Raw genomic sequence first — 13723 nt, forward strand, 5'->3', positions numbered from 1 at the left:
AACCAATGCCTCCTCTCAAAACAACCCCTTTAATGGGGAACCCTGGGATCATCGCCGCAGGAGGGGCGTGGGTCACCGCTTCACGCCCCCCCCCCCCAATTTAGGGAAGATAGACTAAAGGATTCCACCCAAGGCCTGAAACCGCCAAAGCTGTTACGTTTTGGAGGCAAAACCTGCCAATGCAAGAAAATTCCTTTCTGGGCCTTCAACAGCGACCATAACGTAGCAGCGCCAGCGTAAAGAAGAGACTAATCTGCAAAAGAAGGCTTAACTGAGGGAGGGCACGGTGGGAGAAGCTCTGAGGCCGACTGAGAACTCCCAGGTAAGTTCTGCCCTCTATTGTGTGGGCAGGGCGGTCCCTTCCCTTACTTGGCCAACTCTCTCCTGGCAACGCCTCCCCAGCTGGGATTGGGTAACTGGCAGAGGTAGGTGGCTACCTCCAGGTCTCCAGCCGGGGTGTGTGTGTGTGTGTGTGTGTGTGTGTGTGTGTGTGTGTAATCCAGGCTGTACTGCCAGAAGCTGCATGAGATCGGGGGGGGGGGGGCTGCACACGTCCACGCAAAAGGCACCCCCATTTGATGTGGGGAGCGGTCATTGGGTTAGCTACTCAGAATTCCTCTGCTGTGTTTGGCCGGTAGATTAGTCTGTTTAAGGGAGCACCCAGAATCCTCTTCAGAGCTTGCTAAAAGCTTTTCCAGCACCTCTTAAGCTCTGGGAGACAGATGAGGGGTGCCTGACATGTTTGTCTTGCTACTTCATCTGCCCCTAAGTAGGCCACATGCACCCCTCCCAAAGGAAGAAAGAAAACTGTGTTTAGTATAGAAGCAAAGCAATATTGGGGATTAGCATACTATGAAAATGCCTTTTTAGTCACAACCAGTTCCTAATTAAGTGTGAGATTTGTGTTTGGAATTTATGTAATAATGCAATGACAGTTTTCTCTCCTTTCCTTTCCTTTTTTTTTTTTTTTTGAGGCGGGGAGGAACAGATGACAATAAAAAAATATCAAGACTCACCTAATTTCCTGTCGTTCTTTCATCCATTCCAGTAGCACCTGCCTAGATTCTGCATCTTGATACATCTAAAAGTAAAATAAATAAATAAATCCAATATGTTTGAATATTGAACATATCTGAATATCAGGCTAAATACATGTTCTAATACTTATTAAGGTTGCAGTTTTACATCTCCTTTCATCAAGAGAAAAGAAATACAAACAAGGAAATATAACCAGGAAGTTGGCTTAGCTAAGGTTAGGGTGATGGCAAGGCTAACAATAATCATGCTAGGCAGCTACCTAATAAAATCACCATTTGGTCTATTTTACCTGCATTCTCTCCAAAAGTCCTGTAAGAGCCTGCTGCCAAGTCAAAGAGTGCATATATTGTTCTGTATTAATGATTCGGATTTCCGTCTCAAGTTCTGGAACAATGGCACCTGTCCTCCAACCATGCCGCAGCATGAGATCCTAAGAAAGAGGGAGGGAAAGGCATAGCATAAAATACTGTGATGCAGCCTTGAAAATAAGCCCACAATACATATTTTAATAGCCCTGGCATGCTGATAAATCAGTTCATAGCCTGAAGGAAAAAAAATTTCATCCAGTTCTTACTCGCCAACAACAAGCAGGAAAGCCACTATTCATTGTTAGCTTTTCGTTTTATCCTATAGTCTACTCTTTTCTTTCTCACACCATTTAATTTTTAAATAAATATTAATCTTCTTTTAGCTTTATTAGTCCTTGAGGAGTGGCAGTCCTTAGGAGTGGAGAGGAGGGGGTGGCGATCTCTGGGTTGAACAGAATGTGCTACAGAAATGTATGGTGATGTTTTATTTACAAAAAAAAGGGAAAAATTCTTAGTAAACAAAATGCAGCAGTTGAAATATGTTTGTAGATGACAGCATCTGCAACCACAGGCTAGGGAGTCTACTCAAGGCCAGATCATTCCCAAAAGCAGTCAACCACTCATGCAGACTTGGTTTTATTCCCCTTAATGAAAAATATATATACCCTGCCCACCAAAACATGAAGATAGCATACAAAAGATACAATATACTCAAAAAAAAAAATGTTAGATACAATAAAAGTACCCAATAAAACTATTCAATAAAAGCTCTGCAGAGTTTTTCCTAACAGCAGCCTCGGCAAGGAAATCAGCTTGAGTATAACTGAGCCAGCGCACAATGTCAGCTGGCAGGCTGGAGCTCTTCAGATGTACATGTAAAGAGATATAGCAGAATAGAATCCTATGCATCGTTATTACAGAACAAATTCTACTGACATCAGTGGGCCCTAGTATTTTTTACTAAGCATGCATAGCAATGGGTGCCTGTCCAGCAGAAACACCCTGCATCCCCCCGCCCCATCCAATTTTCTGGAATGGTTCTTGCAAGGTGCAAGGGGTTGCTGCCAGAAGGAAATAGTGCCTCTCTGCTCATAAGGTATAAGGCAGATCCTGGCCAAGCAGAAAGGCAAGAAGTGGTGGGAGGAAAAATCTCTCATTCTGCAAGTTGCCTTTAGAAAAATAAAGTTAAAAATAGTAGACAAAGTTGACAGGGGGGGGGGAATCCAACAGTTACTTTTTAAACTGTTATTCTTAAAAATGGTTATGTGCCTTAAAATGGCAGACTAGAAGAAGAAAATATTGGACCTTTTGCAATAAACCTGATGCTGGTATGGGTTTCAAATCAGGACTGGCTAAAAAGGAACCACCTATGCAATGGGAGTTGATCATGCTGAATATTGAAGAATCAAAGCCATAGTGTGGGTGTCTTCCACAAATATATCCCAGAGCAACAATACTGAAGCTGTCCTTGGATTTTGGTAGCAAGCAGAGGCCACTAAGTAGCACTGAGATAAAATTCCAAGTGGGACTGGAGTACTTACTGCAAGGTCGCTGTACAAATGGTCACCAAAATAAAGGACCTTGGACCCACGCCAGCCTGTTAGCCGCAGAAAATCAAACAGATTGCCCTTGAAACATAAGATGAACAAAATAATGTGAGAATAAACTTAAATATCTGGTTTCTTCTTGCAAAGAAAAACAGTGTTTGCCGGTCTTGAAAAGGTCAAAAAAATAAGTCTCTCACTACTTTGATTTTTCTACAGAGCCAAGGAAACAAAGAGAAAATATTTGTTCAGAATAAGCTGCTTATTAAAAAAAACATCCATGGGTAAAAGCTTAAGGAGTTCTCACGGGAACTTTGTCAAATTAAGGGAAATGGCGACTTTGGAACGCTAGATTTATAATCCCATCATTCCTACAAACTCATATCTTGCACGTTGTTTGTATTCAAGGAACCATTCCTAAATTTATAGACTAACTGATCCCTAAGTGTGTGGTGAGTTAAGTTCTTATCTGATTTAGCCTCACTGTAGCTTTGTACGACAATCCACTGCTACTCCAATACTACAGTTGAAAAACTACAAACAAAAAGGGGTTGTATCCCGAAAGCAATGGGACTGATGTTAGTAATGATTAATTTCGGTCCCATTACCTTGAATGGGTCTGCTTTAAAGCATAGCTAAGTCATGATTCATGTTAGTGATTTGCTATGTGCTGAACATTAATTTCAAGGTAGTCTAGGCCCAATTTCAATATGCTATTCCCAGGGCCCTCAAAGTGGGACACAGGCTACCTTATAAAGGTACACTTACTTTTTTGCAGTGACCATTATCTGTTCCTAAGCTTCTCCCACTGGCCCAACTTCTGTATGTTTTGACTGGGCTGCAAGGCAGATCTGTCCTCAGATATCCTAGCAGCAAAACCCAGGCTGCTGGGTTCCCTCCACTATTACTCATGCTTCCTAATAAATCCTGGCATGACCAGAACTAGACTTCCATCATCACTGACGTCAATCCCAACCCATCACATTCAAATTCACGCAGGATGAATGAATGACATTTTTTGCTGTTTAAAAGATCATCCCAATTCCAACTTTAGGAAACTTTCCCAACATTGGCATGCCTAGTAAGAATGGAGAAATGTGTTAATTTCAGTAGGAATTTGTTGTCAACCACATACGCACACACCAATAATCATCTCCCTAACTATGACAACCATTCAAATGTTTGTGCTGGGAAGGTTTTAACATCGGATTCTAAGACAAGAGTCTGGTAATAAAGACATCTGGGAAAAACATAACTAGGAAACTGCGGGTCAAAATGATTTCCCTACTGGGACACTTTAACCCATGTATTAGGTCACATATGGTATGAATATACAGAGCCTTCCTCATCTTCCTAGTCTCATCCACACAGCATTCTATTAACAAATCCTGAAGATATTTAGCCATAATATGTTTGTTTGGATGATGCTACAGCCATTGTCCAATTGGCACCATATTGTTATGTCCGAAATCATTGACTCAGCAATGAAATACTTTGACATTATAATTCTGAAGGCCTGATTTGATCACAGCACTGCCTCAGAACCATTTCTGAATTTTAGAGAGCTCAACTGTGAAGCACATAAAGTGGGTTACTAACAATTTTTCGTGGTATCTTCTACTGATCAATAATCTTCTAGCCTTCCTCAAAAGATTTTTCAAGACCCTGCTAACTCCTAGTCTACCTGCGGAACAAGACTACCTCGCCTACATATTAAAATAGGAAAACAAAACCTTGCTCAACTGTTTTCCTTCAGAAACAATGGGATGAAATCATTTCAAAAGAACAGGACAAATATGTTTATGACTTCGGAAGGGTAATTATCCACCTCAGCTTTTATCTTATGACATATTTGCATCACAGTTCTAAGAATGGGAGATTCTAAGAAAATGGAAATAAAGAAGCTATGAAAAAAGTATAAAATAACAGCTTTTGAAGAAGAGTAGCAAATACCTTTTTCATGCATGCTCACATACTTCAAAGTGACTCAAAAAATTCTAGTATCCTTAAGCTAAGCCATGAAGTGATAAGATACTGTTAAGTAGTCTTACCTGTTTGTAAATTTTCCCCTTTTCCAGTTTGCTTATTTTATCCCAGTGCAGTGAACCTTTTTCATCCATTTTCCTGAAGGGTCTACAAAAGTCAAACAACTGCTGTTACAGGCCTGTAAACGAGTGAGTCTTGCTATGGAAACTTGAAGTAAGATGACAAATGGGAAGTGATTTCTTAAGTCACTTTGTGTTAAATCATCATTAGTTTTATTATGTGAACTGTTCAAAAGTTTGTTAATGAAAGCAGCAGGAGGAAAGAAATTGGCCCATTTATTCACAACAGTTTGCATAATGAAAGTGTATGGTCTGTTTTAAGAGAAAAAATAGCCACTGCATGCTTTCTTTTTCTAGGATGTTAGGGACTCAATATATATAACCACTTCAACACACATGGCAGCTGGGATAGAGGAAAAGGTGTCCTAAAAATAGTTATTTGACTTATTGTACATGGATGCTTGACGTCAATGGCTTGCATTACACACAGTATTAAAGACTTCAAATACTCTGCAAAAGGCAGGGAATTAACATAATACATTTCTGTACAATTTGACAAACAAGCAGTTTTAGAAGAAGGAGCTTGGGTTGATCTGGCCAGAATTTGAAAATGCAAAAAACTAATTTGGCATCTTGAAAGGAAACCCAGTACTGCTAATGAACAGCTGCTGTCAAAACCTGGCAACTGAATACTTAATTCCTCTCGTCCCTCACCCACCCAGTCAGGATTCCTGCCCATAGCCTGACTTCAGGATGTTCCACATTCCTGGCTCTGCCCCCCTTTATCATCAACTAAGGATGTGGGGCAGAGAAGCACCGAATCTGCAGTTGCCATTTTGTGTAACAGCTGAAAAGTTAAATGTAATATGTAGGTCTGGTATACTACAATCACAAAACATACTTGCGTCTATCAGTGAAGAAATTCGGCTTATCTGCTTGAACAATGACCATGTCAAAAAGGTCTCGCCAGTTCTTGCCAACCATGTGCTTCATTCCTTTATCACTGCAGACAAAAACAGGGAAAGGTTATTTTGTTTAATCCAGTGCATGGTACTCTAGAGAAAGATTTCATTTTGATCTGATGAAAGACATGGATTATCTGCCAAGATTTTTTCTTTAAAAAAAATAATTCTAACCTGCCTTCCTAACAGCACAGCAGGAGCTGAGTTTTCTTAGGGCTTACTGTTCGTCTACACAAAGATGGGGTCCACAAAATGATTTTTCCTCCCTTTACTCTGAATTCCAGAAGCAGTCAAGGCAATAATATAAAATTAATGTCATTAGCGCAAGGATTTTTGTGTGTGCAATGAAACTCTTCTCTGCTTTCCTCCTCTGTGCCCTCTAAAATTGTTCTGGTGGATCTTCCCAACGGTCTAGAAAGTTTTGGGGAGGCCATAATTCCATTGTGCAAGTGTAAATCCTTGAATTAATTGAACAAATGTACTAGATACTGCCCCAAGCCTTCTTACTTCTTCTCTGGGTACCTCCAAAATGCAGACCAATCCCAGAAGGGAGCCTTTCTCCATGCTCAGGAAAGGGTTGGGGTTTTGTCCTCAGTACTGTGCTAGGCTTCAGAAGCAGTCAAAAAGTAAGAAAGCTTCAGTCCATTTACATGTGTTCATTAGGCTGTCTTCAATACATACACTGTTCTTAATGTTCTGCAACTTTATTTATTTATTTAAGCAATTTACGTAGCAGTGTATAAGGAGGTTACAAAAGAGAAAAATATTAACTATGAAAATCAGTAAAGTTTTCTTTTAATGCTTTTAAAACTGTTCACCAAGCACCTCAAGTCTGACAGGGTAGAACCCTGTCAGATCTCAGAGGCATTCCAGAGAACTGGGCCCACAGTTCTGAGCAGACAACTTCTGGCGCATGCAAGCCAAGAGCAGAATTCAACTAAGTTGTCGTGTGCACAGAACAAGGTCTGCTAGCGCAATGGGCCGTCTTCTCCCTCTTCCCTGCCCTGCATCCCCCAAATATGTCCTGGAGGAAAACCCAGAACAGACTTAGGGAGTGTGTGAGGGCCCCATAGGAGAAAAGTCTTGTTGTCCCTATGTTGAATTCCACTCCATGTATCAGAGCCACAAGGGCCAACTAACAGCAACTCCCCTGAAGACCTGGGTGATCAGAAAGGATAGTTAAGGAATCAGGTGGTCCCCAAGTTGTTAAGGCCCTGTGAATTAAATTATTCTCCAATCCTTCCCTGCCTGAAGTTCCCCATGGCTTCTGAGTTCAGCTTGACAAGACCTCAACCATGCCTTTAGGCTCAAAGGTTCATACTGGCTAGTCCATTCGTGAACTAGGCTAGGAAGCCAGGACGGGTGTCACTTGCTGCATAACACATGCAGCGGCAAACATGCATTTGCCACCATATTACATGTGAAGAAGGCTTCAGCATTTTGAGGGCTCCTGCGGAGGTTTCTTAGAGAGGCACTTGGTAGTTAATTCATGAGATAAATGGCTCCAAGTCATTTCCAACCTAGATCAACAACAGAATAGCACCTTCAGTTCTGCAAAGGCACGGATGGAGAACATGTTCCATTACCAAAGTCTACAAAAAAACACCTATTATGGGAGAGTTGATTTTCTTAAAAAGGAGTTTACTATAGAATCTGAAGGCTTTGGCCCATTACCATCTATTCATTAGGTTACCTATAATGCAAACAATGTTCTATTTTATTGCACAACCCTTCCCTACATGAAGATGGGGTGCATCCAGAGATCCCATCAGAGCCCAGTTGCTTCTCACTTTGGCACGTGTGGAAGCACCACACACCACCAGAACATTATAGACAACAGGATGCCTGTATTTACCTTCTCTATCCCCAGCCAGCCCTTTCCTTTGTTCCAGTAATTCAGATCCATAGCATGAGTCACTCACAGCAGGCAAAAAGGGAGGGTGAGTTGGAAATATCAGAGGCACACAGACCATAGAGTTTAGTCCACATGCACCTATGCATACCAAGGTGGGACAACGAAACAGACCTTATGCATGTACCAGGACAGAACTGTGCCCCTAGGAATGATTACAATCACTTTTCAAATTTAACTTTGCAACCACAGAACTAGCAATGCAGTTTCTCCAGTTTCACAGTCATGTACAATTCTTTGCTAAAACTTGCTGTACTTGTTTGTAATGGTATGATTACGTTGTTAACTGAATGCCACCATCACCTGATGGTGAAAGCAGGGTAACAAATCAAATACACAAATAGATCCTCATGTTATTATAACAATAATAAAATCTTATCTTCCAACAATTAAAAATGTTTACATAAGAAAGCTGCTATCCAGATGGTCTACACTGAACAATTACTACTGTCATTTAACATTTGCACATAAGCAACCATTTCATCAAGATGCATAAGAGATGATACTCACACAAAGCTAAAAGGACTGTTTGTGATAAGAAATAGTTTTTTGTTATGGTTAACCAGTCGATTTAGGACAGCATAAGTTTCATCTCCATGAAGAATATATTTTTCTGCAAGAAACAGATTAAGCTAAGCGTAATGTAGAAGTACACAACACTATGACAAAAAAGAAGAAAACATTTAGGCAAATTTCAGTCTGGTGGTTCAAAACCATTAATCTAAAGCCATTAGATGCCAGACAGCATTCATTACTATTCAAAAAAGCCTTAATCAAAGTTTAGAACTTAACTGACCCATGTCCTTTTCAATCCATTTGTACATCATTCCTTTCACATGAACATCTTTAATGGCATCCTAAAACAGCAACGAGTAGTTATGCATAAGTCTTAAACCTTGTATTGTATTATACAGCACCATTAATGTATACACAGCTTTATAAAGTAATCATCAAAAGAGAAAACTGTCAGGAACTTGACATATGATGTAGGAAATCTGCACCCAAAGCACTAACACAGTCTGTGTATCAGTGGACTTTGAGGGCACTCTCTCTCTCTCTCTCTCTCTCTCTCTCTCTCTCTCTCTGTGTGTGTGTGTGTGTGTAACACAGAGAAACCAAATGATAAGTAATTTCCATGAATCCACTAAAGTCACTGATACATGGGTATAGTTAAATTTACAGTCCAAAGCAACTGCGATGCTAAAGATGTATAAGCAGAGTTCTGCTTGTGTGGTCAGGTTCCTATGGGTGTTGAAAAAAAGCAGCTTAGGAGTATTACTGAAGATGACAAATGACAAAAGCAATGTGCAAAGCAGAGTCATGACACCTTAAAGATGAAGTGGAATCCAGACCACCAAAGCATATGCCACAATAAAACATGTTAAGTCTTTAAGGTACCACAAGACTGGTTAATGCTGCAACAGAATAACATGGCTGCCCCTCTGGAAAATGCAATATAGAGATTCACTATACTTAATGCTAATTAAAATAATAATTAATGATTGCTTGATTTTTTGGGGTCTCCTTTATTTATTTATTACTATTTGATAATGATACATTATGCTTGCACAACGCAACTCTCATATAAGACAGGACTGCCAAAGGCAGAGTTTTCACCTATACCCTAAAACAGCTGTACTCACACTTATATCCTTGTAAAGATGAACTTGGTCATACTCAATATTGTGAGTCATGAAATAGTCAGTCACGGATGAAAGCAGAGTCATTTCAGGAAGGGAGAAGATGTCCATAAACTGCTTAATAGATGGACCCTGTCCAAAAGAGGAAACACAATATAAAAACTGCTGTTTAACATAATGTACTTCTATAGGAAGTGGGAGGTTGGACACAGTGTCTCACATTTCAGCTGAACACAGCGTACCCTCTACGAATGCAATAATAGAGAGTTACTGAAGTTTTTGAATCAGCAGCTGTGGTTTTCCTCTCCAAAGCAACGAATCAAACGTGGCATGCATGTACAGGAGTCAGAGACTTACTGTAACTAGGCAAGTATGAGATGATTTTAGAGATTCTGGTAAACAACACTGGGAACATGGATACTTAACTGGTATGCATCTAATTCTATCAGGATTTGTGAAAGATTAGCAAGCCCCCTCTTTTTCCATCAGCTTTGGGACTGACGTAAAGAAACACCCATCTACTGATGTCTGCTTTTTTAAGCTACTATTACGTTGTTGAGGCTGTTCTACTGCTGTCTTGGGTTTTACTTGAGATGCCTTTCGCTCACCTAATGGTATCAAAAGATGGGATATTAACATACACACACATGAAAAAACTGCTTCAGCAGCAACTTGAATGATCTTGTTTCCTGCGTGGAATTTTTAATTCATTTACTTTGGTAAATTTGGTAATGTTATCTGTTTTTGTATTCCTTGGCCATATGAATACAAAAACAAATAACATTACCAAATTTACCAAAGTAAATGAATTAAAAATTCCATGCAGGAAACAAGATCATTCAAGTTATTAAAAACTGCAACATTGTAAATAATTATGTATACAGATTCATTCCTTAATATTAATATACCTCTTTAAAGGAACTTCATTGACCCATTAACCTATGATCTACAAATTATATTCAAAATTGGATTGGGTTTGGGTTGCTATATATTTTTAACTGTATAATCAGTTTATATAGTCACTTCCGTACAGAAAGGTGACTGGACAGACTGCACTCACGTGTTCACCATTTCACTATAGCAACTGAACAGAGAGATTGCACACACATAGGTACAGCAAATCTTTGTCATGATGCAAGGGGATAAACCTATTGCATGGTATTCACATGCTATCAGACATGGAAAAAAACATAGTAGATAGAGGGATAAATCATTGGTTAGCTTTTGATTTGCATGGGACCATTGTGGGGACAGATTGGTAATGGTCAGGAATGTATATGTGTTATTGTATAGAACAACAACAAAAAAGTATTCCCCCCCCCAATCTTTTGAGGCAATACAGCCCAAGTCTATTTGAAGCATTTGGATTTAGCTGTATTAAAATAAGCTAAATGAAATAAAAATAAAATAAATACAAGTACCCTAGATTGAACTGCACTGACACGCAGAATATGTGAAAAGATCAGTGATCTCAAACTCTGTGCTATTATGAACCTCCAGTGCTTATTCTGGTCACTAAATTTTCTGGTCACTAAAAGGGTATAGTAAATAGTAGGATACTACTGTACTTGGTGATTTGTTTATTTCAAGAAGTACTTCCCAATTTCTCAGGTCTTTAAAGAAAGGAGAGTCTCTAGAAATGGCAAAAATGACACAGACAAAAATCTGTTCTCTTTTAGCAGCTGAACAGTACGAAACAAAAAACAAAAACAAAAAGCCAAGACTGAACTACAAATTAAAGCCGTATGTGGCAGTCTGTTAACAACTGAAAATTATTGAAGAATGACCTTTCCTTTCATCTGACTAAAGGAATAATCTGCTTTATAATACAGATTATGCTAAGAAACACTTTTATTAAACAGAAATCAGATACTAACTGCCATATGGCCAGGGGGCTGGTATCGTTGCTGATTGAGCAAAACAGCTACACCATAATGACCTTAACTAGTCAAGACCTAATTCAACAGAACTCACCTTCCAAGTATAATGACATCAACAAATTATTTCTGGTCTGTCAGTTGGAAGGGACTTATGTACACTGTCAATGCACACACTAGAGCAATAAACTAATCAATACCATGTTATCAGACCATTCAAGACCTACCTCCTTCTTTTTAGGCTTCTGACTTGCTAAGCTAACATTATTCTACCAATATATTGTGTTTTTTTAATGCATGTATCATCTCCAATGCTTCCCATATTTTAATCAAATACTTTTAATTTCTTGATGAAACCTTGACATTTGTTTTAAAACAATGTAATAAGCAACCTTAAATGTGTTCAAAAGACCCCAGGAGGGGAGAGAATTATTTTAAATAACAAGGGCCAATGAATAGTTGCACTGGTGGGAGCCAGAACTGCAGACCTAGAGGTTACTTTAAAGTAGAGCAGAACATGGAATATCTGCTATAAGGTAACTGCATATTATCTTAATGGAGGAAGAGGTCAGGGAAATAAAAAAGTGTTGGGAGAAGCCAAAGAAGCTAGAATGATCTTTGTTAAAACAGAAGGGATTCTCCCCGCCAGCAGACCACCACCTACAAGGTTTTAGATTAAAAACAGACAAATACTGCATAGATGTTTCTTACTCAATCCAAATGCAAAGAAAAAATGTACCGTATAGTTAAAAGGTCTTTTTAAAAATCAATGTAATTTAGTTCTTTCTTCAAGCAATTATAAAAAAACCTCATGGGTCAGAATTTCCCTTTTTTGTCATCACATCATATATCCATGGTGTATGAGACAACAGTGTTTGCTTTAGATATGGTTAATCTACCATTGAGCAAACAATTCTCTCTCAAAACTTTCCTAACTCACAGAGCTGTCATGAAGGACAAATAAGTCATGTTTAACCATGGTGTGTAATGGGTTTTGGTTTTTTTTGGTTTTGCAAAAAGCTATATAAAGCACCAAAAATCTGTCTACTGCAACTATGCTCTCTATCTTTTAAGATTTCACTGAACATCGCTCCCATTAAAGCATATCTCCACAGCTATTTTTTATAACATTACAATTTACAGGATGGTGAATACCGTACATCTCTTGATTGTACAGTATGATCATGTAAAACACATATTAGGCCCTGCTCCCATGAAGATAGAAATAAAACTGAATGGAAGCTAGTATGCAGGAATAATTTGTACCAACCTTTAGGAGATTGTTAATGGATGAATACACACACCATTTACCGGCCTTTCCCACAGACCTGTACCCAATGAGGGCAAGGAAACATGAAGACATTGACTGCACTGTTGAAGGAACCTCACAGAAACAGAAAAACTTCTCTAGAAAAGGCGGCTGTTCTGCAGCTCAATTGGCAGCAAACAACAGCTTACACATCTCTACAGACAAGTAGGCTATGAATCTCTACAGACAGGTAGGCACACATCCCCTCTCCCAAAATTCACGAGAGATTACATACTCTCATGAAGTGAGGAACAGGGTACTAGTCCAGCTCAGGGCAGGAAAAGGGATTTAAGTCAGCTGCTTAAAGACAGGTTTCTGGCATTTCACAATCTTCTACAAATGAGAAGGAATCCAGCTGAGGAGCGTTTTACTGTCACAAAACTACTTCTAGACTCCACTGAAATGTAACATATTGTATCCAACCAAGTCACCCCATTAATGGAAAAACTTCTGCCTACGCAAAGGAACTTCCTCTACACCCCTTGAGCCCCTTTACCCAAAATCTTGTTCTGGGGTCCTTCCAACCTTCTGGATCAACTGTGGAGAGGGGGACATGGGAAGACAGGAGGGGTCCTTCTTGGATGAATTTGCTGAGTACAACCCAATGTGTTACATACAAGTATTACTTCTGTTCTAAAGGCGTGTATTGCACGTCTCCCTGTCCAATGGGAGAAGGACAATGTATTTCAAAAATTGGAACTAGGGAATTGTTCAAATGCTACTTTATCTGTGAACCTTAATGCATAAAAAATGACGAGAAGGAGAGTAAGGCAACACTTGCACCAGAAAAGCCTATGTTTATCTGAATGCACTATCTCATTGACCTTGAGGAATGAGTACACAAGCCTGAGATTTGCTCATGATTTAGCTGTGCACAGAGATTCAGAGAGTGACGTAGTGTCTGAACTGTCTCCGAGAGTAACACTATTTCTGAATAAATGCAGAGCGTCAAATTATAAGTCTAGAGAAAAATATTTTCTTTTAATAAGTTGCTGTTAAGTCCTTTGAAAAGGAACACTATACAGTGAGTTGGGGTGGCTATCTGGTAGCTTACAGATCCTATCTGGCCATTGAACAACTTCATCTAG

The 13723-nt window shown here is 39.4% G+C and overlaps 1 protein-coding gene across 1 annotated transcript in view; it reads right to left on the bottom strand.

Moving 5' to 3' along the window:
* NT5DC2 (5'-nucleotidase domain containing 2) overlaps positions 1-13723 on the bottom strand; it is a 30662-nt gene that overhangs the window by 4138 nt on the left and 12801 nt on the right. The window contains exons 6-13 of the mRNA XM_083726588.1: positions 9453-9581; positions 8606-8666; positions 8320-8422; positions 5837-5938; positions 4942-5023; positions 2888-2974; positions 1328-1468; positions 1017-1081 (exon numbers count right to left, since the gene is read on the bottom strand). Coding sequence (XP_083582714.1) covers positions 1017-1081; positions 1328-1468; positions 2888-2974; positions 4942-5023; positions 5837-5938; positions 8320-8422; positions 8606-8666; positions 9453-9581 — 770 coding nt within the window. The remainder of the gene's footprint in view (positions 1-1016; positions 1082-1327; positions 1469-2887; positions 2975-4941; positions 5024-5836; positions 5939-8319; positions 8423-8605; positions 8667-9452; positions 9582-13723) is intronic.

The sequence above is a fragment of the Podarcis gaigeae genome (assembly GCF_964106915.1).
Source record: "Podarcis gaigeae genome assembly, chromosome: 2".
NCBI lineage: Eukaryota > Metazoa > Chordata > Lepidosauria > Squamata > Lacertidae > Podarcis > Podarcis gaigeae.